The 25496-nt window shown below is 44.5% G+C and overlaps 1 protein-coding gene across 10 annotated transcripts in view; it reads left to right on the top strand.

The window, feature by feature from the left end:
* Window positions 1-25496, top strand: part of ENPP2 (ectonucleotide pyrophosphatase/phosphodiesterase 2) — a 208490-nt gene that overhangs the window by 91091 nt on the left and 91903 nt on the right. For 6 of the 10 annotated variants that reach the window (XM_082258215.1, XM_082258213.1, XM_082258218.1 and 3 more), the window contains exons 3-7: window positions 295-450; window positions 1095-1166; window positions 18198-18320; window positions 19324-19384; window positions 23386-23483. In XM_082258215.1, the coding sequence (XP_082114341.1) occupies window positions 295-450; window positions 1095-1166; window positions 18198-18320; window positions 19324-19384; window positions 23386-23483 (510 nt within the window). The remainder of the gene's footprint in view (window positions 1-294; window positions 451-1094; window positions 1167-18197; window positions 18321-19323; window positions 19385-23385; window positions 23484-25496) is intronic. The other 4 variants (XM_082258217.1, XM_082258220.1, XM_082258222.1 and 1 more) reach the window with 1 other exon arrangement.

The raw sequence follows: 25496 nt of genomic DNA on the forward strand, positions 1-25496 counted from the left end.
TTCAGATTATCCATGAAAACTCATCTGTTCAAGGAGGCCTATAGTATCCGGCCTCCACCTAAAAACTGTACATTTTTCTCCATCACCACATCTCCAACAGTAATTACCCTTTTGTATCTCTTGACCCTCCTCCTTAGATTGTAAGCTCCAACAATCAGGGCTCTCTGATTCCTACTGTATTAAACTGTCTTCTAATTGTACTGTCTGCCCTTATTTTATAAAGCGCTGTATAAATCCTGTATATTAATACACAATTCATCTTGTGTGTTTAACAACGATCTATTTATGTTCTAGTTCTAGCAGATTCCCCTTGGATCAGCACTTCTGGGTCCTGTAAGGGCAGATGTTTTGAACTTCAAGAGGCTGATGCCCCCGCATGCCGCTGTGACAACCTGTGCAAGAGTTACAACAGCTGTTGCCAAGACTTTGATCAGCATTGCCTTAAGACAGGTATGTGGCAACATTGTCTCATTAGTGCAATCATGTATAATGCCTGTTACTTTGTGGTTAGAAGACGCCTGAAATTATGACCTTTTACACCTTGTGGGAAGGTGATGTATTGGTTCCTGTATGATGTTAGTTGATGCTTTGTGTTGGGTTTCTTTACAACGTAATACATGCAATGTATCATTGCCTAGAACACATTCATGTTTTTGGTTACACATTACCAGATGGACCAATTATAAAATGAATTTCTTTGTTTCCTCTTGGGTTAGGGATCTTTATATTCATGGCGCTGTCTATCCTCTATGCCTATGTGGAGGAAGTCTAAGAACCCGCAAACAGTTTCAGTTGTTTTGGATTTGTAGATCCTTGTTTGGCTTTAGATTCTGCAAGCCCAGGCTAGGTACCACTCTTCTGCACTGAACAGTGGTGGAAACCTAACCTTGGAGGCAGGATAGCCATGGACAGGGACGCAGTTGTCTTTTGGGTCAATAGAGGTACAGAACAACCTTGCTTCGTCCATTGATTTCCTCTTCTCTACACCCTTTCCTGCTTTTTCCATTTTCCTCCTCCTATCCTTTTCTGTTTTTTTCTCTTTTCCCCTTTTTAATTCTCGCTTTTTTTCCCCTTTCTGCTTTCCTCTTTCGCAGTATTGGATTGGACATGGCTCCTACCAGATGATTCTCTGGGCAACCCAGATACTAAGTCGGCCTCTGCACCAGGTTTGACACAAGTAATATGTAGAAAATTATTTTATTGTCTTATTTTTTTCAGGCATGCTTATTATATTGTGTTTGCATGAATGTAAAATTACTGTGATTTTTGATTTGGTTGGTCATCATACATTTTGGATTATGCCAAGAGAACGTTGTACATTACTTCCTGCTCAACAAAGAAACTTTCCAGGGAATAATTACAGCCACTGTAATTAATCGTGGCCAAATATGAGTCCCTTGTTTCTGGTGAAGTCGAAGACTGTATTTTTTAGGGTTATGGCTTAATGCAAAATGTAAGACTAACGCCTGCAAAGTTCCCTCTAGAGCAGATATAAGCGTTAACAAGGGTTTTGTGTTGGCTTTTCACAAAAGGACAAAGTGTTTTTTTCTGTCAGTGTTAAGTGCTATTACCAGGCAGTTTTGAAATGAATTATAACAGTATATTGCAGGTCATCATTCTGTTAGGTCCAGGGCATATGAGCTTCAGCATGTTAAAGAGCAAGTTTTTACAAAGCATTTGTGAACCTTTAGCAAGTTTTGATGAGCTTTGATGAAGCTTTCAAAAGTAAGGTTCAGTTCCAGCATGTAGATGTCAAAATGGACTTTAAAGAGGAGCTGTCTGTGCCCTCATTAGGAAAATTCACCCTCTTTATTTGTTCTGTTTACCACTATCATTGAAAGTAAAAGAAAATCTCAAATTTTGGGTTGTCATCATAAAAGTAATAGAGGGGAATTCTTTCAATGGGGACGCAGGTATGGTATTGTTTGAATGGTGACGATTGTTTTATTCTCCCTAAACTGGGGCTGAAAGCCGTTAAGCTCAAAGCTGCTTGAAACTAGTTGAATGCTTTGCAAATGCTTTGTGAAAGCTTGATGTACATATTCTCTCTATCTCTCTATCTCTATATCTCTCTATATCTCTCTATATCTCTCTCTCTATATCATCAAATGTAACAAGGCAACTAAGACCTGATCAAAATAAGTAAAAAAATGGGGATTTAGTCCCACCATATGGCCACATCGTGCTCAAGCCCACCACTACGTCAAAGTACCCCATTGTCAGTGGGTTCTACACTATCCATAAAATTGAGGATAAATCCAACCTCTCTAAATCATTGGAGATACTTACTCCTTCACTGGGAGAGATGTGCTTGAACTGCACTATAAGGGACTCCTCCTATATCTGCTTACTAGTGGACACTGATAACGAAGTACAGGTGTGGGAGGGTGAGGTGCTCAACCCCAGGAGTCTTGTCAGGACTGAATTTATAATGAGCAAAGGGTTGGGGGGGGGGCACACCCTGAACATGCATTTCTAAAGATGGTGCTGCTATGAAAACCAATATGGCCATATGGTGGGACTAAAACCTCGTACACACGCACCGATTGTCGGCCGAACGATCGGCCGTCTTTTGTCCAGTGCTGTCGTGTTGATTGAAAAGTGCTCAAGACTGCACACGAATTTTGTCATCCAACAACAACCAACTTCAGAATCGATGTCATGTGATGGTTAACTTTCCGTGTGTTTTTTCTTCTCTGAGCATGCCCAGTCTTGCTCATCTGGCTTTTGTCGGCCGAAATCTGTACTGACTGACGAACAATCGGCCGTTCTGGTGTTGGCCAAGAAAAATTTTATAGCATGCAGACCAGATTTTGTTCGGCCAAAAAGTCGCAGTCGGTTGTCGGAAGCATCATACTAACAAGCCGACAATTGGCCGATTGGACGTTGGCCGAATATTTACGGCCGACAATCGGTACGTGTGTACGGGCCTTAAATCCCCATTTTTTACTTATTTTGATCAGGTCTTAGTTGCCTTGTTACATTTTAAGGTCATTTCTTTTGTATATGTGCGCTATCCTCTGTAGTTGTATATATATATATATATATGTATATTGGTTTTCATAGCAGCACCATCTTTAGAAATGCATGTTCAGGGTGTGCCCCCCCCCCCCCAACCCTTTGTTTGTTTGTTCCACAATTGTACCAGTTTATATTATGATTTTTTATGGGAGATATGGTTCAAAGCCATTTTCACACCAGTTGTGCTGGGACTGCGTCTGGCAGCCTTGCCCAGTGCAGCATAAGGCAAAAAAAAACTTGTTCCCTATGATGTGTGTTCACTCCACTGCGTTGTAATTGTGTGTGCTAAAAAATAAAACATACTGCATACATATTTAGTCAGGTTGAAAAAAGACACAAGTCCATCTGGTTCAACCAAAAAAAAAACAGTATTGAAAACCCAACCATACAATCCCATATACACAATCCTATACCCTTTGTTGATCCAGAGGAAGGCGAAAATAAACCCCAGCAAAGCATGATCCAATTTACTCCAGCAGGGGAAAAAATTCCTTCCTGATCCCCTGTGAGGCAATCGGATATTCCCTGGATCAAATTTACCTAAAAAAAAATATTAGTACCCAGTTATATTATGTACACCTAGGAAAGAATCCAGACCTTTTTTAAAGCAATCTACTGAGCTGGCCAGAACCACCTCTGGAGGGAGTCTATTCCACATTTTCACAGCTCTTACGGTGAAGAAACCTTTCCGTATTTGGAGACGAAATCTGTTTTCCTCTAGACGTAAAGAGTGCCCCCTTGTCCTCTGTGTTGACCTTAACCACTTTACCACTAGAGCATTTTGCTGTCTTACATCTGGGCCACTTTTTGCGATTCGGCGCTGTGCGAATTTAACTGACAATTGCGTGGTCGCATGTCGCCATACCCAAACAAAATTTACGTCCTTTTTTTCCCACAAACAGAGCTTTCTTTTGGTGGTATTTGATCACCTGTGCGATTTTTACTTTTTGCGCTATAAACAAAAAAACAGAGTAAATTTTGAAAAAACAACAATATTTTTCACATTTTTTTATATGAAATTCCCCCCAAAAAAATGTAAAAATCAAATTTTTTTTTAATTTTTGGCCAATTTGTTTTCTGCTACCTATGTTTGGTAAAAAAAATTCACAATAAGCGTATTTTGATTGGTTTGCGCAAAAGTTATTGCGTTTACTAACAAAGGGAAAGATTTGTCATTTTTGGTGTTTTTTTTTTTTTTAACGCGTAATGGCGGCGATCTGCGATTTTTTTTTTTTGCGGGACTGCGACATTGCGGCGGACAGATCGGACCCTTGACTGACATTTTTGACACTTTTGGGGGTACCAGTGACATTACTGCAGTAATCGGTGCTATATATATGCACTGTTACTGTAAAAATGACACTGGCAGGGAAGGGGTTAATTTTATTGGAGAGGGAGGGGTTAATGTATGCCTGGTGCTTACTAACGTGTGGGGGGGGGGGAGGTGACTGAGTGACACAAGGACAGATCCAGGGTTCAGCTATGCTGAACCCTGCAATCTGACCCTGCCTGTCACTTGGGAGATCCGCCGCTTGTGTTTACACAAGCAGGCGGATCTCCACACTAGATCCCCGACGATCGGGGAAGAGCAGAGGCGATCGCCGCTGCTCCTCCCCTGGCCCGACTCCCGCTGTGACTGAAAACAGCGGGAGCGAGCCTCTGGCGGTGCGCGAGCGCCGCCCACAAGGGGAGTGTCTGACGACGTAGTACTACGTCGTCAGACGATAACGAGCCACTTTGCCGCAGTAGTACTACGGTACTCAGCGGTAAAGTGGTTAAAGTGAACAACTCAACACCAAGTTCACTATGTGGACCCCTTATGTATTTATACATGTTGATCATATCCCCCCTAATCTCCTCTTCTCAAGAGTATGCATGCAGTATTTTTTTCCAGTGCACTGGAATGCGATGCAAATTACTGCATTGCATGGCCACCGTGTGAATACTAATTTATGAATTATTACTTTGACATTCGGCACAGTTTCTACCAACGGCCTGTTTTCTTATAATAGAAGTATAGAAGTAGCTGCATTATAAAAGTAGAGAAGTGGCCTTCGGTAGGGAATAATTAATTTTGGTCGATTTTAAAAAGGTTGGCCGGCCCAGCTGCATTACACGATATTTAATGCAGTTGTTTTATGCAATCTGTTCTGAAAACCACCAGCTTTTATGAAAACAACATTGCGCTAAAACATTGGGACAGAAAGGAGTTAATGTAAGCCAGGTATAAGTGTGGTTTTTACATTCTGAATGTGGGAGGTGGTTGAATATAATCTGGTCTAGTTTGCCACTCTCTCTAATTAAAGAAACCACTTAATAAATACACGTTAGTCTCAATGAATGTCACTTTTTATGACGCTTTAACAGGACACAGGGCACCATGCTAACATGTTCTAAATCAAACAGTATTCGTTTTGTTGGGGCATGTGTAAATGGCTAATAGGACATAAGGGGAACTGTTAGGACAGACCTTGCTTAACTTACTTGCGGCTTAGCCACTTATGCTTTCTGTAGTCCTGCTTTCTGCAACACAATTTGGTTTTTATGTGCTTTACCTTGTTCCCCGTGTTCTTTACCCATTAGCTGTACGTAGGTATGAAATAAGGTCTACACCGATACAGTCCTCAAATCTGGATTTCATAAGCCCGCTCTGTGCATTTTTGTGATTTGCAATTAAAATGTTTGGAGTTTTGGATAGATTAGGCAATGCTTCCAGGGGAAATCCAGCCACAAGAACTTTCATTTCAAGTGACACTGAAGCTTCATTTTTTTTAAATTAAAATAACAAATATGTTTTTTGTGAAATGATTTTGCACAGAGCAGCCCTGATCCTCCTCTTCTGGGGTCCCCGCCGGCGCTCCAGGCCTCTCCTCTTCAGCAAGTGCCCCCATGGAAATCTACTTTTCATGGGGGTACCTGAGGGTGCTCGCTCATGAGCCACCCTGTCTACGTCTATTGACTGCCCACCAATCGCAAAGCATTTGATTGACAGCAGCGGGAGTCAATCTCACTATCAATCTGCCCAGGGAGGAGGGAGACAGCCGCTGCTCTCATGCACATCGCTAGATCAGATTGGGCTCAGGTAAGTATAAGGAGGGGATTTTGCAGCACAGAAGGTTTTTTTTTTTTATCTTAATGCATAGAATGCAGTAAGGTGAAAAACCTTAAAAAGGTTGTAAAGACACAAACTATTTTTTACCTTCATGCATTTTATGCATGAAGGTAAAAAACCTTCTGTGCATAGTGCCCCTCCTAATACTTGAGTGGGGCTAAGAGGGGCTGTCAGAGCCCCCTCTCGATCCAGTGATGTCCACGAGAGCCTTACCTCTCTGGGAACTCGCACTCCTGATTGGATTTTGGCAGCAGCGGGAGACGAAGGGGACAGGGCCAAGCCGCGGCTCCGTGAGTGGCTGGACACACAGAGCCGTGGCTCGGGAGCGTGCCTGCTTGGGTGCCCAAGCAGGTTGCTGTGGGGGCACCCGGCAGGAAGGAGGAGCCAGGAGCGCCTGCAAAGGACAAGAGAAGAAGAGGATGGGGACTGCTCTGTGCAAAACCACTGCACAGAGTAGGTGAATATAACATGTTTGTTTGTTTGTTTGTTTTTTTTTGTTTTTGATTTTTTTTTAATAACAAACAAGGCTTTAATATCACTTTAAAAACAAACACAGAGCTCTAAAAGGACCTCCAGCATATGTGGAATAGATGAAAAATCCAAAAAACAACTGAAGACAGGGGAAGGGGGGGGGGAGGGGGGAAAAAGAGGCACTGACAAATAATAAAATTATACTAAAATTGAGCATGAAAATGAATATGGTACAATTCAATTAAGTACAAAAAGATACCATGAGCATGTGGATGATCCTAAAGGGGAATGTCCATAGGCACTGAGCAGCTTTTCCACAGATGAGGAGGAAAATCTTTATAGACAAATAGAAGAGGGGAGAAGCGCTCTAAGTGCAGACAGTTTTTTATTGATAACAAGGCAAAGTTATGTACACTCACTAGACGTGAAAGATAAAAGGCTGTGTCTCTCCAACAGTCCTGCAGCCATCCTCTGGGGGGTGTCCTCCATTCACATAAAGCCATTTGCAGTTCAAACCCTGGTGGTGGGAGGAAAGGAAGCCGGCTGCCTCCCACAAACAATCAGCGGTGAGCGATCTGAAGGCTTCCGGTCTGTGGCTACGTTGTGCGGGTGGTAGCTGGAGGCACTCTCATAGGCAGGGATGGTGGGATCTGTCCGATGGGTACGGCATGCACGACATGTTTCTGAGCATGCGCGGGGTCATCTACACCCTGCGCGCTCTTTCCTCAGGTGCACCCCGCGCATGCTCAGAAACTCGTCGTGCGTGCCGTACCCATCGGACAGATCCCACCATCAGAGTTTCAGTCATTTTTGTGTTTATTAAAAGTCAGCAGCTACAAAAAGTGTAGCTGCTGACTTTTATTAAACACAAACTCAACTGCCAAGAACCAGCGGTGCACTCACCCCAACCGTTTTCACCTGTGTCTTCCCTCAGTGGCGCCGACATCTTCACTATGGGCACCCGGCTGTGACAGCTTGCAGCTTCACAGCTAGGTGCCCACTGTGCATGCGTGAGCGGCGCTGCACTCTGTGATTGGTCCTGAAGTCTTCTAGGACCTGTCATGTGTCCCAGAAGACTTTGGGAGAGAGGAGGAAAGAAGAACTTCTGCTTCCGATCGCCTAAGGCAAAATCGGGTACCCCCCTTCCGAAAAGCTCCATTTCACAAACCGGAGCTGGGAAGGAGGCCCTAAAGTTGAACTTCCACTTTTAGGTGGAACTCTGCTTTAATAGCCTAAGCAGAGCTGTGGGTTGCACCCTGCAGGCTATACCCATTGCTGGCTGCCTACAGATAACTACAGCAGAGGGGAAGAGAAAAAAAAAGAGCAGTGATGGGTCCATATTGCGAGAAGCTCTTGAATAGAGAAAGTGGGGTGTATTTACTAAAGGCAAATAGGCTCTTCATTTTGGGAGGGAAATGGCACTCTGCAAGAGATTTTACGCAGACCCTAGTAAATACGGCAAAATTTCACTTTTGCAAAGTGAACAGTCTATTTGTCTTTATTAAAGCGATCTCAATGTTTCATACTAGTTTACTGCTCAGATCTGCCAGAAGTACACAAAGCACACCAACATTTAAGTAAATATACACATGCCTCTCTTTTATTTCGATTCTTGCTTATCCTGGAGTTAAGCTTTAAGACCACTGTTTTTGTTTTTTTCTGTTGGGGAGATTTCCCTTCACCTGTCCTAGAGACACAGAAGGAAGTAAGAGGAGATATTTTCAAAGCTAGTGAAAATCCCCTTTTCGACAGTTGTCACCAGAACGAGTGTTCCTATTGGATAACCCTCACCTCCTCTTCCTGTGCAAATTTAAAAATATTATATTTTCCATTTTTTTTCTTAACAGGTTGTCTAGATTTATTGCTGACTAGATATGAGTATTTGATGTCTATTTGACCGTATTATAAGGCTTATCCAGAAATCATTTATTTTGCGCTCGTCAGAAGTTTTGCCTTGTGGCAAAATAAGGCGCAGAGGGATAATTATCAAGCAAACTAGTAACAAGATTAAACATGCATTCATTGCAAATTAGGTCGTCTGTCATTTATAAGAGATTTTTTGTGCATTTGTGATCCCTACACCTGCAGTCCTGGACAGACAACAAAACAGATTAAAGCCTAGTACACATGCAACAAATTTCCGCCGACCGGTCGTCTATCTTTTGTCCAGAGTGGTGTCCGTTGGTTGGAATGTGCTCTAGACTGCACACGAATTTTCCCGCCCGACAAAATTCTACTTCAGAAGTGATGTCATGTGTTGGATTGCTTTCTTTGTGTTCTTTCTTCTCTGAGCATGCCCAGTGTTGCTCATAAGATTTTTCCCTGTCGAAATCTGTACTGACTGCACGAAAATCGTCCGTGTTTTGACGGAGGACAAAAATTTTATAGCCGGCACACCATATTTTTTTCAGCCGAAAAGTCGGAGTCGGTTGTCGGAAGCATCAAACTAACAAGCCGAAAATCGGCAGATCGGTCGTTGGACGAAAATTCCCGGCCGAATTTCGACTCATGTGTACGGGCCTTTAGAAAGGTCTGCAACAGATTTAGCTGGTAGCACCACTGCTTGCTGGTCTCTGTGACAAATTTTCATGCAAAACATGCACATTCAGAAAACGGTGAAGGCCAGATTTTATATTGTGGCAAAGCTATTTTAGAGCAGCTCCAGGAGGAATTTATGAAGCAGGATGCAGCCGTATACACAGCCGGCCATAGATGGATTGAAGTTCGACCGGTTCAGCAGGCATCGGCCGAATTTCCAAAATATCTATGGGCAGGATAGATGTACTGAAGTTGATCTATCAATCAACTTAAGTACAACCAGCAGTGATCATTGTATACTGACAGTGGGGAAACTCCTGCTGTCAGATTACAAAAACGCAGCAGGATCGATTTCCCCCATCAACACCATATACCATGGTGGAAACAGACCAAACAAAAATCCTCCAATTTAAGAGGTTGTAAACCGAAAATTTTTCTTTTTTTTCTTTCCATCCTTAAAGAGAAAGACATAATGAGCTAGTATGCATCGCATACTAGCTCATTATCAAATACTTACCTTAGAACGAGCCCCCGCTGCGCCGCTCGCTTACCTCTATGACGGGCGACATGTCCAGTCGCCCGTCTTCCGGGATCGCGGCATCCGGCCATTTGATTGGCCGGAGCCGCAGTGACGTCACTCCCGCGCACGCACGCGGGAGCCGACGGTCACGGCATGGGGCTCTGAAGGAACGGCACGATCGGCCGTTCCTTCAGAGCGCATGCGCCAGTGACGTCACTGGCTGCATGAAAGGTAAATATCTCCTAAACGGTACATGTTTAGGAGATATTTACACTACCTATAGGTAAGCCTTATTATAGGCTTAACTATAGGTGAAAGTGTCAGAGGAGGGTTTACTTCCTCTTTACATGTAGCACCCTCCTAGACAGGTGCTAGGCAAAGCATTTGTTTTGCTCTGTCTGCTTATCAGGGGAGCATGATCTTTAGTTAGGCCTGCTCTCTGTGCTCAGTGTGCATTCATTTGGTCTGAGGGAGTGTCCCCACTGCATCCAATAGGGAGGCCTGTTGGACAGTGGAGGAAACCTGGCCAATGATGCACAAGCTTTTGTGGGAGTCCCAGTGAGAGAGCACCACCACAGTGCATGTTGGGATTGACCTTAACCACTTTACCACTAAGTACTGTAATAGTACTGCGGCAAAGTGGCTCGTTCCCGTCTGACGACGTAGACCTACGTCGCCAGACTCCTCCCCTGTAGGCGCGCTCCCGCTGTTTTCATTCACAGCGGGAGTCGGGCCAGGGGAGGAGCAGCGGCGATCGCCGCTGCTCTGCCCCGATCGTCGGGGATCTAGTGTGGAGATCCGCCCGCCTGTGTAAACACAAGCGGGCGGATCTCCTCAGTGACAGGGAGTGACAGATCGGAGTGTTCAGCATAGCTGGACATCCGATCTGTCCCTGTCTCACACAGTCACCTCCCCCCCCCCACACGTCAGTAAGCACCAGGCATACATTAACCCCTCCCTCTCCAATAAAGTTAACCCCTTCCCTGCCAGTGTCATTTTTACAGTAACACTGCATATTTATAGCACTGATTACTGCAGTAATGTCACTGGTACCCCCAAAAGTGTCAAAAATGTCAGTCAAGGGTCCGATCTGTCCGCCGCAATGTCGCAGTCCCGCAAAAAAAATCGCAGATCGCCGCCATTACTCGTTAAAAAAAAAAACACCAAAAATGACATAAATCTTTCCCTTTGTTAGTAAACGCAATAACTTTTGCGCAAACCAATCAAAATACGGTTATTGCGATTTTTTTTTTTTACCAAACATGGGTAGCAGAAAACAAATTGGCCAAAAATTTAAAAAAAAATTGTTTTTTACATCTTTTTTCTCAAAATAAACGCTCTTTTTTTGTTTATAGCGCAAAAAGTAAAAATCGCACAGGTGATCAAATACCACCAAAAGAAAGCTCTGTTTGTGGGAAAAAAAGGACGTCAATTTAGTTTGGGTACGGCGTCGCACGACCGCGCAATTGTCAGTTAAAGTCGCACAGCGCCGAATCGCAAAAAGTGGCCCAGACGTAAGACAGCAAAATGCTCTAGTGGTAAAGTGGTTAAAAGCCGAGAGCACATGAGGCAGGGTGTCTTTGGCGGGGAAGCAGAGTCCTAGGAGGAGGGTGACGGTTGTCTCTCCTTCTGTATGCTGAGGAAAGTGGTCACAGGCAGTCGGCCTAGTGAGCCAGGTGTGGAGCTGAGCCTTAAAGGTTCTGGAGAAACTGACAGTGAAGCTGAAGGCAGAGCTACCTGGGAAAAACAGTGTCCATGAGTACCAGGGGGCTTGCCAAGGGGTCTGCCCAGGAAGGGGACAACTCCAGTGAGGTCAGTGGACAGAAGGTCAGCGCACACAGTCAGTGAGAAAGGGGGTGCCAAGTAGAACCCTGAAGAGTAATCTACAAAGTTGTTCGCCTTTCATATACTTCACTTCAGTGGCAGGGTGAAGCAGCGGCCTTGCCGCATTCAACATAAATAGAAGTCCTCAAGATTGTGCATAGTTTGCTAAGTTGGAGTATCCCACTCATCCCTTCTCCCATCCCATCATAAAATGAAAACAACAAAAACCAAATCCCCTGTACTGTTTACTGACTGAGCCAAGAATCTAAAGTACTAAGGATTTACAAGTCGTTGCTATGGGTAACCCAGGGGAATCCACTTTAAGCAGCTCCCAAGGGAGTAGTGCTACATTAAAAAGTCCTGCATGCTCACCTTTCTAATTGACAGACAGCACCTGCCTTATCTAATGCCTTCTAATTTCAAAACTAAAACATTCTTGGATGCTTCATTTGTATTTTATTTGGAAGCTGAATAGTGTGCCTCCTATATTGTGCAATCATGGTCTGAGCAAGCCTACCTAGAAGATGTTTATTTCTGTGATGGATTCTTGGTGTGGTCATAGCCCTGGAGCTTAGCAGCTGCTACCTAATTGTTGATTATCAAGGGAATGAGCTTGCAACCCTCTCTGATCTTATTGAACACTAGTGGTGGGTAGCTTAAGTTGGCCATACACCAGTAGAGCTTTGGCTGGCCATACACCAGTAGAGTTTTGTTTGAAATTTTTGTTTTTGGAACACTTGATTTTCTAATGGTTAATGGGGTTAAATTGACAGTCATTTTTGACCCTAGTGATGAGAACATTCAAGACGTAAAATGGAAACATTTTCTTCTGGGATCCCATTCAAATAACAGGTCTTAAGGCCTTTCAAATTAAATTTGTTGACTCCATGATGGCAAGAATGTTCTGAAGAAGGATTTTTCTGACTTTCCATACAAACATTGGAATGAAAATCCAACCGTATATGGCCAGCTTTGCTTGTTCTAGGAGGCTTTAAATGCGGACCAGACATCACTAAAGGACTGCACATAATCAGTGAATTTAATGCTATGGGCACACTACAAGAAATGGTCAAAGACTGCAGGCATACAACAGGAGATGTCAAAAACTGTAAACCTCTTATGGGAGGTGTTTAGACTGGGGACTGTCTTCAGGAGATAGCCTGGAGACATGTTACATGAGACTGCTTCGAATCCAATTTTCTCTGTCGCTCATTGACAGACGCAGTCCTCCTTGATTAATATCAACTCGGGTTATACTGCCCTCTACAGGAGTAGGACTAGGCAGAAAGAAAAACGTTCTGGCCACACCTTAGGGGCAGTCCCAGGGGGTATATCCTCTCTCTCTCTGCTACAGGAAGTCAGTTTTTTTCTGTCTAGTTAGGAGTAAGGACCTAAGTTCCTTGCTGGGATCTTTGGTCCTGGCAAGATTTTTTAGAAATACTTTTTTAGGCAGCTTTTCTTCTCCAGTTCCTGTGAGATCTTCAAGCAAGTACACTGAAACTGGGCGACGGGCTGGATGTTGAGATCCAGTGGTCACCCCAGTTCAGCCTGCAAGCGCGTGCAGGCCATAGCTCCGCGCTGGGTCGGCCGCGACATAGTCCCACTGGACGGGGACTGACCCTGCGAGTTAAACGTCTCGCCTGGACGCCAATGACCAGCGGAGTCACGGCGTCCAGATTGGTCGACAGCCCCCCCACTCCGGTGGAGAGGGGTTCTGTCAGGAGTTGGCGCCCGCCTGGTTCCGGTATGGTGAGTAATGTTCCCCCTCTCCCCCTGCGGGGTTTGTTGGTGGACGCGGGCCCCTTTCTGGGATGGATGGACGTGATCCTAACAGGTGTCATTAATCCCCTCTTAAAAGCTTGGTTTGGGAGCTGACTATCTATAGTCACTATATGACACTGTAAGGGAGATGACTGTAGTCAGTGGCAGACTGCTAAAAGGCATTACTGTTGAGGTATAGAGGTGATAGTATCCTACCTGACACTATACAGGCCGATGCCTATGCCTGGATACAGCATCCGCAGGTCGCCATCCTTCCATAAGCCGGTCACCTCCCGCAGGCCGCACAGCCTCCCGCAGGCCGCACAGGCCGAGGACAACCTCTCGCAGGCCGCACAGGCCGAGCGCACAGGCCCTCCCGCAGGCCGCTGCTACTTTGTACAAGCCGCCGCTATCCTCCACAGGCCGCCGCCATTTTCCCACAGATCGCACGGGGCCGCCATATTGGCGTAGCCTCGTGTCTCCAGCATGGGGGCGGCCATGTTTGAGGTGGCCAAACACCTCGTGGAGTAATTGGGAGGCGCCGGAAGGCGTGTAAAGGGGCGGAGCCGCCTCCTTTACCCGGGAAAGCAAGCCAAAGACTTCCTGTCTGTAACAGACAGTGCTGGAAGCAGGTTGAATAGAAACTTCTGAGCATCAGGTGGTGAGCCTTGGGGTCTCTCTCTCTCTCTCTCTCTGTGGGGTCCAAAAGCAGGTAACACTGAGGGGCGCTGCTGCGCTGGGGGACTAAAGAAAAAAAAAAAAAGTTTTCTTTTTTTAAAAATTGCAATTTTTTTTTATTTTTCTTGGCAAGTGTCTTGTATAATCATGGACCCTGCCACACATGTATCCCCACCTGATCCCCTCGAGGTGGCTGCAGGACCCTCCAGTTCCTCACAGAGTATTGATGCATTATTAGCAGTTTTGGAGTCTTTGGTATCCCGGGTGGAGATGGCCTGTCAGAGACGGGGGTCAAGAAAGCGACCCCCGCCTACCCCTATTTCATCTGATACTTCAGATTCAGATTCTGAGATGGTCATTGCAGCTGCAGGTCCCCCTGCTGGGGCTGTTGTCTCAGGTAATGTCTCCTCAGATAGCGAGGAGGATGTTTCTACCTCCGCCATAGCTCAAGAAGAAGCGTTGGTGGACGCACTAGTTGTGTCTGTCCGGGAAACCTTAAGACTTGAGGTTACACCGGCAGAAGTAACCGAGATGGAAATTCCTTTTGGTACTAGTAAGCCTACCAAGACGGCGAAGGTTTTTCCCTTACCCAAATGTTTTGGTAATAGAATTAAAGAGGAATGGGATCATCCGAAACGAACCCTTACTATTTCCAAACGCATTGCTAGACGCTATCCGTTTGAGGAATCCCTCATTAAAAGATGGACGGTACCACCAGTGGTGGATCCACCGATTTCCAGACTAAATAAAGCCACTGTTATCCCGTTGGAGGACGCTCCGTCCTTTAAGGACCTGGTGGATCGAAAAGTGGAAGCGGAATCCCGCACTGTTTTTTCCCTGATAGGGTCAACCTTTAGACCAGTGGTTGCCATTGGTTTAGTTTCCCAAACATTGACAGAATGGGCAAAATTGCTACGCCATGACTTAAAGGGGAGAAGTATCCCCCCGGCAGCGTCTGATTTGATGGAGCAAATTATACAAGGACTACAGTTCGTCTGTGACGCAGCCCTGGATGCCACTCCCTTGTTAGGGCATGCATCGATGTCAGCTGTAGTCCTCAGACGTGTGCTGTGGTTAAAGTGTTGGTCGGCGGATCAAGGTTCCAAGAAAGCTTTGGCTAATCTCCCTTTTCAGGGGGATCGCCTATTTGGGACCACCCTAGATGAGATCATAAAGGATGTCACTGGGGGCAAGAGCACTTTTTTGCCGCAGACTGCTAAAGCTAAAGGACCTCGTAACAGGCGAGGACCTTCCTTTTCCGCTGGGGCGAGCGTGAAGGGCAAAGCACCTTCAGGAGGTTTCAAAGGGCGCTGGTCGGGTAAACAAATGGCCGACTCAGCCAAACCTGAAGATAAAACTAATACAGCCTGAAGGTGCGCCCCCACCCAGCTCAGGGGTGGGGGGACGTCTTCACCGGTGTTCAGATCCAGGGCTTGCCTGAATCCCGGACTAAGGGGTTCAGGAGATCATACGATCGGAATACAAGATCGAGTGTCGATCATTTCTACCGGTGCAATTCTTCCCTTCCAACATTCAGATGCTACAGGGAGCGGTAGTTCCCGTTCCTTGAGCAGAACGTTTTCATAACTTTTTCCAAAGATCATTCCCAGTTCCCTCCAGGAATCGGATCCGGTTGAGCGAGCGGACCAGGGAGTCTCTGGTGCGGTGACTCCGGTCTCTAAAGCTCAGCCAGGAGAAGTCATCACTTCCGATAGGAATCAAGTTTCTGATAAATGTGTGGGAACTGATCAGACTTGGTCTGATTGCCTGGACCAAGCAGCTCTAGGGCAGCCTGGTTCGGATCCAGTCAGACAATGCCATGGTGGTGACTTAGGTCGATCACCAAGGATTTCACCAGCTGTGTCTTCAATAGGGCATCCCGGAGGTGGATCTGTTGGCAAGTCGGCTCAACAGGAAGGCATGGAGGTTGGTGTCTTGCGCCCGCGATCCTCTAGCGGACACAGCAGACGCGCTGAGCGCCCCGTAGGGGCAGTATCAGCTACTGTATGTCTTCCCCCCTCTCAAGTTGCTGCTGAGATTTCTCCGCAGGATAGAGGTGGAGGGAACTCCAGTTATCCTGGTAATTCCGGGCTGGCCTCGTCAAGCCGGGTACGCCATCTTGGGCAGACTAGTCGCGGACACTCCTTGGAGACTTCCTCTCAGGGAGAATCTGCGGTCTCAAGGACCGATCTTCCATCGTGCTTTACAGTCGCTGGCTTTAACGGCCTGGCTATTGAGACCCAGGTACTGAAGGACAGGGGATTGTCAGCTTCAGTTATCCCTACTCTAATTAAAGCAAGGAAAGCGACTTCCAGCAAAGTCTATTATCGCACATGGAAGACTATTATCGCGTGGTGTGAATCTTTGGGATTTCCCCCGCGTACCTATTCGGTGACCCGAATCTTGGCTTTTCTGCAAAAGGGGGCTGAGCAGAAACTATCCTTGAGCACTATCAAGGGTCAGGTTTCAGCGTTAGCAATCTTCTTTCAGAAGCCTCTGGTTACTCATTCCTTGGTGCGGAATTTCATCCAGGGGGTGCGGCACTTGGCTCCGCCAGTGCGCGCGCCCTTACCGCCCTGGAAACTTAATTTGGTGTTGTCGGTTCTGCAGAAACCTCCCTTCGAAAATATTAGGGAGATTCCCTTGCTTACATTATCCCAGAAGGTGGCCTTCTTGGTGGCTATCACTTCTGCATGCAGGGTGTCAGAACTGGCTGCATTATCGTGTCATTCCCCATATCTGGTGATTCATAGGGATAAGGTAGTTCTTCATCCGAAAGCCATCCTTTCTTCCTAAGGTGGTTTCAGACTTTCATCTGAATGAAGATATTGTGCTACCTTCCTTGTGTCCTAAGCCCAGTCATCCTTGGGAATGTGCGTTGCATTCCTTGGATGTGGTTCGGGCAATCAGGGTATACCTGAAGACTACGGAATCATTCCGTAAAACGGATTCACTTTTTGTGATCACGGATGGCCCCAGAAAGGGGTTGCCTGCATCTGCCGCGACTATCTCCAAATGGATTAGGCAGACGGTGGTACAGGCTTATTCTATTAAGGGTCGGAATCCTCCGTTCCCTGTTAAGGCGCACTCCACTCGAGCGCTCAGTACTTCCTGGGCCTACCGCCATCAGGCGTCAGTGGTCCAGGTGTGCAAGGCGGCTACCTGGTCGTCGGTGCATACCTTTACAAAATTTTATAAAGTTGATGTGATGGCATCGGCGGATGCCTCTTTTGCCGCAAGGTTTTGCAGGCCGCAATTTGAGGAGACCGGTGGTCTACCTCAAGGGTTTTTTTCCGTTGGAATTTCAGTTGAGTCTCATCTTTTGATTGATGAGCCTTTAAAACTTCTAGTTGGCACCGGTTGGGCCTTCTAGATTGGATTTTGATTTCCATTATCCCACCCCTCATTTGTGGCACTGCTTTGGGACGTCCCGAGTTGATATTAATCAAGGAGGACTGCGTCTGTCAATGAGCGACAGAGAAAAATTGATTTTTGTAAGATCCTTTTCTCTTAAGCTCATTGACAGACGCAGTACCCGCCCCTCTGTTTTTGGGTTGGGTTAAATTCTCTAAACACTGCTTTGTGACATAACTGACTTCCTGTAGCAGAGAGAGAGAGAGGATATACCCTCTGGGACTACCCCTAAGGTGTGGCCAGAACGTTTTTCTTTCTGCCTAGTCCTACTCCTGTAGAGGGCAGTATAACCCGAGTTGATATTAATCAAGGAGGACTGCGTCTGTCAATGAGCTTAAGAGAAATGGATTTTACAGTAAGATCTTACAAAAATCCATTTTTTTCTGCATTGACCTTAATAAGCCCCTTGGTGAAGAACAAAAAAAAAAAAAAAAAAAAACTGATTATGCAGGGTTCCCCAAGGGCCACACAATAAGAGTTAAAGAGCCACATGTATGCCCTAGGCCACATTTTGGTCACCAGGGCTGTAAACACACTGAAGGATTTTCCTGTACAGACTACAGAAAGAATAAAATGCAAAACACTCCTGCGCTTACCCATCAAATAAAGTATAACAATCACAAACCCCAAAAAACGCAGCTGCAGCACATAAAGTTTGCAACATAAAAAATACCATCAGATGACTTTTTTTTTTTTTTGTGCGTGGCACATGTGGTATTTTTTACAGACAGAATAACCCTTCAAGCTGTAATGGAAGGTCATGTACTGTATTTTTTTAGGGTGATTATAATATAAGGCCTTCTCTGACTCTTCTGTTTATCCCAGGTAAGCCCTGAATCATTCCTATATATATTTCAGGTCGAGGCTGGAGCTGCAAGGAGAGGTGTGGGGAGGCCCGAAATGAGGAAAGTGCGTGCCAGTGCTCTGATGATTGTCTGGCTAAAGGAGACTGCTGTACGGACCATCAAATATTATGCAAAGGTTAGTAGCTGTCTTCTGTCACCACGACTCACTTTGTCTTCTGAAGAAATACGAAATGATAAGATATATTTTTTTTGCTGCGGATTTGTAACCAAGTTGATCTAATTTTCACAGTTTCAAGTAGCTGATTTCTATGTGATGACATATGGTGCTTTTCTTGTGCTAGGTTTGGTTCTATGTTTTAGAATATTTCTTGGGTTTCTTTAGAAGCAGGGACTTTTCCTTAACCTAAATTTCTGGATTCCACTTTACACCTGCTCCAACTTGTGTGTATGCAATTGCATAGGGAGCTGGTAGCAGCACTGCTCGCCGGTCTCCATGACACATTCTGGAACCTGTTATTGCTTCTATGATCTGTTGCCAATCATATGGCGCTTTTCCACTGCATGGAACCGAACGGTTCGGCTCACTTTTGTGCTTTTCCACTGCTGGTACCGCATGGTATAGTGTAGGAACGGTTCGATACGGTACGGTACAGCGGCGCTTTTCCACTGCATGGAACCGAACGGTACGGCTCTCAAAAAAAGTACCACCTCGATTGTGGTTCCAAGAGATATTATACCCGGTACCATATCTCACAATCCTTTGCATGCAGTCACTACTAGCCACTGATTGGTCAGAGAATCCCACCCACCCCGTTGTTATCCCACCCACTTAACTTTAGTACTACTTTAGTGGAAAAGCAAACCATACCGTACCGTACCGAACCGTTCCAACACCGTACCATGCGGTACCAGCAGTGGAAAAGCAAACCGGGCCAAGCAGGGCCTAGTAGAGCCAAGCCGCTACTTGCAGTGGAAGCCAATAGGCTTCTCTGCAAATAACATCCTTTTCATTGACTAAAACTTTTAGTTTCTAATATGTATGATAGCTAAAAAGGAGAGGGGGGGGGTGCTCTGGCAAAAATGAGTTAGTTTAAATCACTCCATTATTTCCATAAAAGTATTCACTATATTTATTCCTGTAATATATTGAACTTGAAAATGTCCCCTTGTCTTCCTAGGTGGAACTCGTTGGGCGGATGATGAATGTGAAGAAATTAAACAACCTGAATGTCCAGCAGGGTAAAAAAAGTTTCTCTATTTCTAATTGATCTTGTAATGCATTTTAAGTGTGTTCTTATTAAGTTATAAATCACCATAACACTTCTACAATGTATTAATACGGATGGTGATTGAACACATGACGATATGTATTTGTTGATGGGGCTGGACAAATTCCAGGAGGCAGGTTGTCAAGAATCTTCTAGCCTTACTGTTTTCAGACTACTTTTCTCCTGTGCCAATTAGCTAGATGTTTGTTGGCTTTTTAAAATGGCTTCTAGGTTGACAAACTCTCAACTTCTAAAGTAATTGTCAACCTTTTTACTTCTAAAAGCTGACCTTAATGAGGAAATAAACTCTACCATCAACTCGTATGCAGTCAGTACTTTTACAAACCTCTGTATAACTAATCAAAACTCCACTATACTTGCCAGCTCTATAGTGATGTTATGGCGCTTTTCCACTGCATGGAACAGATCGGTTTGGCTCGCTTTGGCGCTTTTCCACAGCATGGTACCGCATGGTATGTGTTAGAACGGTTCGGGATAGTTTGGTACGGCAGCGTTTTTCCACTACATGGTACGGCTCGCTTAAACAGTACCACCTCGATTGTGGTTCCAAGCCTATACCATATCCCACAATCCTTTGCATGCAGCCTTGATTGTTTGTCACTACTAGCCACTGATTGGTCAGAGAATCGTTGTAATCCCACCCACTTACAACTTTAGTGGAAAAGCAAACCGAGCCGAGTAGAGCCTATACAGTGCCGAAAGGTGCCGACTCGTACCACGCAGTGGAAAAACAAACCGAGCCGAGCAGGGCCAAGCAGTGCCGAGTGGAGCCGAGCCGGTACTTGCAGTGGAAAAGTGCCATTAGATTCCTTGCTGGTGTTTCCATCTTTGCCCGGTCTTGATTGGCTCCCTTTAAAATATGCATATGTGCAGGAGTTAGATCTTCCGAGCACAAAGACACGCTGAAAATGTACATTGAGCTATGCATGTACTGACCAGTATACATGTAGAAAAAAAACAGCCTTTTATTGTAGGAGAGAAATAGTCTTCTTTTCAATAAAAGAAATGCAAAGGAAGGTTTTGGGACTTTAAATAAGGCACGTGATAACCGCTGGATGGGTTTGTAAGCATAATGGCATATTTATTCAGCATGTACACATGTCAAAGCATAGTAATTGAAGTAAAAAAGGATTTAATCCATATACATTCTGATAGCACGTTACAATTCATCTATATTCATGGATATGATCATGACACTTTGCAATATAAAATATTGTGAGCCAATGTTGCTCCATGTAGTGGGATCATTAAAACAAACAGGAGTTTGCATAGAAGGATCTAAGAATATAAATTGTACTCTATCTTAAAAACATACATGCATCTAAAAGAGCTTGATCCGTTTTCGTGGATACATTGCACTTCCTCAGGAGCGGATGTATAAAAATGTATCTGCGGAAGATGTATGAAAAATCCAGTAAAGTCTAATGTATAATCCAACTAACGGGGAAGAGAAAAAGAGAGAGTGGGAGGAAAGCAAAAATAAGCCATCCCTAAAATACTTACATATAAATACTTACATATAGGTTCAGAGTCCAAACATGCGGTACTGCAAGCCGTGGGCTATCAAGAGAGCCCATCCTGGGAGCCATGGTGATGAAAACCCATGGGAAATCTGGGCACACATATGGTTACCTCAGGAGGATGAGAGTCTCCATGCTAGGATCGTTGCTGGTGCAGAGCAATAGCATACAAGGGGTCTACAAAATGAATAAATTGTGTATATTTATAGTGAATGGTGCTCGTGCCATAAGTGAGTATAGCAAGATCCTTAGTGACTATAAAAAGGTAAGACACGTGTACAAAGAAAAACCTACTGAAATAAACCATGACCCAAGTGTAGGGACAGAAACTTGGATAGTGGCAGAAAAATGGCATGGAACCCACCATGCTAAACCCCCAAAGATAGAACAAAGAGTGAGCAGCATGAAGAAAAACATGTGACTGAAAGATCCCTGTGAATAAACGAGCTCCCAGATGATTACCTAATGTTCCCACATAGGGACATAGTCCAGGTGTGGTGTGCGATATACCCAGAATGAGCGGCTAACAGGATTGTCTGATATAAATGGGGACATCATATGCATCTGGCGTGGCCCAGGGTCCCACCCCCTGCATTACACATGCGTGATGAGTAAGAAGTGTCCTAGCTGGAGCGGCATCCGCCGCCCGCAATTGGCGCCAACAGCCTCCCCCGTGGATCAGCCAAAGAGATGGAAAAAGGCATGCCTGCGTCACTGCATTAGGGAAAGATGGCATGTGTGCTGCGCAAGGCATGGTGCCGATGCGCAGCAGGTAATTACCCCCCTGATCCCCCACGGCCAATAAAGGATTGGGGGGGGAGGGTGCCTGGAGCACATCCCAGCTTCCGAGTATAGAGACAATCAGCCAACCCACAAAAGTCAGACCGCATTATAATTGGACTAGGAAATTATACAAAGGATATATATAATATGCGGAGTTGGTATAGATGTGACTTCTTTATCCAGTAGTTGTCTAAGATGATGCAGACCTAGAGAGAGGTCTGCTAATTGGAGTGGAGAACCCAAAGAGTCATGGGTGGGAATGATAGAATACAAACCAGCTATACACATGCCTCCATCCCTAATTTAAACATAAGAACAAGAGGGTTTGTTTGGGACTTTAAATGAGGCACCTAAAAACAGGTGCCTCCATTCCTAAATCTAGCAATACAAAGGAGGGTTTAGGGACTTTTAATGAGGCACGTGATAACCGCTGGATGAGTTTGTAAGCATAATGGCATATTTATTTAGCATGTACACATGTCTTCTTTACAATAAAAGCCTGCCTGCTGGTAATATTTTGCCACTTCTGTCTGGTTGTCCCCAAAACAGGAAGTTAGAGAAAATTTCTCTATCTGAGCCCTAGAATGCAGTAAAATCTGATAAGGTTCTAACCTTTCCCCACTCTATCCAAAACTTTAATAAAAAAAAGTTTTGGGTAGATGCACTTTTACCCTCTTTGTACTGGTGACCTTTAGCAGTACCAAAAGTGCCAAGAAATCAAAAAATCAGTTTGTCACCAGGACCGAAGTTAAGGACAAATCTTCTAATTTGGTAAGGGGGGTACTGTGCTAGTGACAACAGTCTGTGGGGATTGCACTTAATTTTGTGGGGATTTCCACTTTCTTTTGGTTGTGCCTTTACAACAGGAGATAAAGTGAAATCCCCCCCTACAGGGCACAGAATATAGATTTGCTTTAACAGACAGCTTTATTGTTGATAGAAGATGAGTAACTAGACTTCCAAAGAGTATTATGACGTAGGGATCCCCTATTTAGTATGTGTTTACTTTATAAAGAAGTGTCATGGTGATTATCCACAGGATCACTGAGCTGATAAGTCGATAGATTCAGGAGTTGGAGGTGCTACCAGCCCTATTGTCCGTATCAACATTTCTGTCTGTGTTGCCCAGCTAGAGATCATTGCTTTGGTGTTTTACATGCACTAAAATAATAGAAGATGAGATCTGCTTGGTTACTCTAGACAGCACAAAAAGTTCTCTCAAGCTCTTATTTTATGTTAGAGCTGTAGACACAAACATAATACTATTAAAGAGGAAGGTAGTCATGTTTAAGGCCTACTCTAGTCATGTGTACCTCCATACTGTTGATATGTTGTCTTGGAAGTGCTACAAGATAAGTGGTAGAATTAAATGTGAATGACTCTAATGCAAGAATCACCGAACTCTACAGTAGGGACACCAAACTTTTCACATCCAAACCTCATAGAAATGTCAGGCTAAGCAGGGGCTGGTCCTTGAAAAGATCTCTAGATGGGCAACAGCGTGAATGCATTGTGCATAACTACACTTAACTTGAGCCTTTTGGAAGTTATTTACAGTTTACAATCTATGAGATAATTGAGTCACTTAAACAAATCTGTGTTGAGTTCTATTAAGAATACATTTGATCATCTATCCTTATTTTCTTAGGTTTCTTCGCCCTCCGTTGATCATTTTCTCTGTTGATGGTTTTCGTGCTTCATATATGAAAGAAGGAGCGAAGGTTATGCCCAATATCTACAAACTAAGTAAGATTTTAGTTATTCTTAATTTTTTCTCCACTCTTACTCTTAGGGTAGCTTTAGCTAGAAGCAGAAAAAAAACAAATTTATAGTTGGTGAGAAAAAAAATGTGAGGAGAGATTGGAAAGTGGATAAGGTACAGCATTCTGAACTGTGAATGGGACTAGATTATGTGCTTAGTTTGAGAAGATGTTTTACAAGGGTTTGAGGGGGCTGGAATGCTGAATGACATGTAACAGTCTTGTTATAATTCTAAGAAAGAAGTAGGCTTGACTTCCTACTGGGTGACATGTAGGTATTGTGTCCAGGGCACTCATTTTTAAGTCATACATGGACAGGAACACCCTTCTTCTCTCGTTATTCATTTCGGAAACTGAGAGATTAAAAATTTATTTATTGCTCACTATCATCCCTGGCTTTTTTTCTCAGATTATGTGCTAAACTAGGAAATGCACTGCATCATTGTGACATTCACTGCCTAGCTAGGACCATTATAACATTTGGGAGCACTTATTGCAAGATTTGCTAGCTCTGTTCTGGGGAAAGAATGGTGTGCTATTGACATGCAGACTTCCCCAAAATGGCTGGAACCTTCAATCCTTGAACCTACAGTCACAGACAGTTTCTGTCCACAGACCTCTACAGAGATTACTGTAGAGATCACAGAGACAGTCTTAAAATGGCCACCGGTAGTGTGGGGTGTTGGAGGTGCATTAGGAGGGGACTGCAATGGGGAGTGGTATGGATGCCTAGAAGTCCAAACAACCCTTAGGAGAAGAGTGCTTTTTCTAATAAGTGACGGGGAATCGTATTACAATCTGTATGTGACATGCTTAATGGTAAGCAAATGAGTTTTTAAAACCTTGTTTTAATTGTATGACCGTATTCTGAGCTTCAGTTCTGGAAATGGTTTAATTACATGGTGCATAATTGGAGCTTATGTTATGTAAATGGGTTATATTTAAAAAAATGGTGTGGTTATTGTCTAAAGAGCTTGCTTCCCTTGGGCTGTGCTTACTAGAATTTAATTCTGTGTTATTTGCAAATTTTGTGCGAATTAAATTAGTCTTTGTTTAATTGGCCTTGAATAGGGGTAGAGGGAAAGTTGAGGCAATACTGGTGGCAACGAAGCAGATTCCTTCACACGTTTTTCTAGGGAAGGTTAAAAATGTACAGAGGAGGTTTAGGAATGTTTATCTGACTTCTGTGGCCAAAACATGTTATTCCTTTTCTACTAGTTATATAGAATACTTGGTTTGAATTCCTGAAAAAAATACATGCTTTGAATCTTTCCTAAATGTGCAACACCTATCAAATTTGTTCAAATAAAAGTAGCGAAAATAACACTTTGCACTTGTGAAGAATCAGATGAGATAAATTTTGATGTTGTGACCACTTTAAAATACCATTTGTAAATAATATCCTATTTAAATTGAAAATACGTATGCAACACAGTTTCTGGTGGTAGTTTCTTTTGCATGCAATGCTGGTGCTCCATAGGTGTGTAGCACCCTACAGGCAGGTGCTAGGTAAAAGCATAGTGGTCCTTGTCTGCCTAACAGCAGGGCCGTGTTTCTTTTTGTCAGGTAGGTTGTCATGACTCCCAAGTGTGTCTCCTGAGAAGGGGAGTCTCCCCACTGACTATAAAGGAGGCTCCTGATAGGGCAGTGGAGGAAGCCCATTCAGAGATACATTCAGGCTTGTATCTACCCCAGGAGGCAAATTATGCTGCAGAGGATTCTGGAAGAGGATATAAGTCTGAAGGGGGCGCATGGCTCGGCATCTTTGGTGGGAGCAGAGTCCCAGGAGGGAGAGAATGGCTGTCTCTCCTCCTGTCTGAGGAAGTGGATGTCTTGGGGTGTCGCCTGAGGATCCAGAGAGAGAGTGCTGAGTTGAGCTGAGGGGATCCGGTGTGCCGAGAACCAGCGGAGAGCGAGAGGGGTCCAGTCCCAGGAAAACCTACACAGGTCGCGAGTACTGAGGATTGCCCCTGAGGGTCTGCCTGAAGTGTTAGAGACG

Source organism: Pelophylax lessonae (genome assembly GCF_965119305.1).
Source record: "Pelophylax lessonae genome assembly, chromosome: 5".
In the NCBI taxonomy this organism is placed as follows: Eukaryota; Metazoa; Chordata; class Amphibia; order Anura; family Ranidae; genus Pelophylax; species Pelophylax lessonae.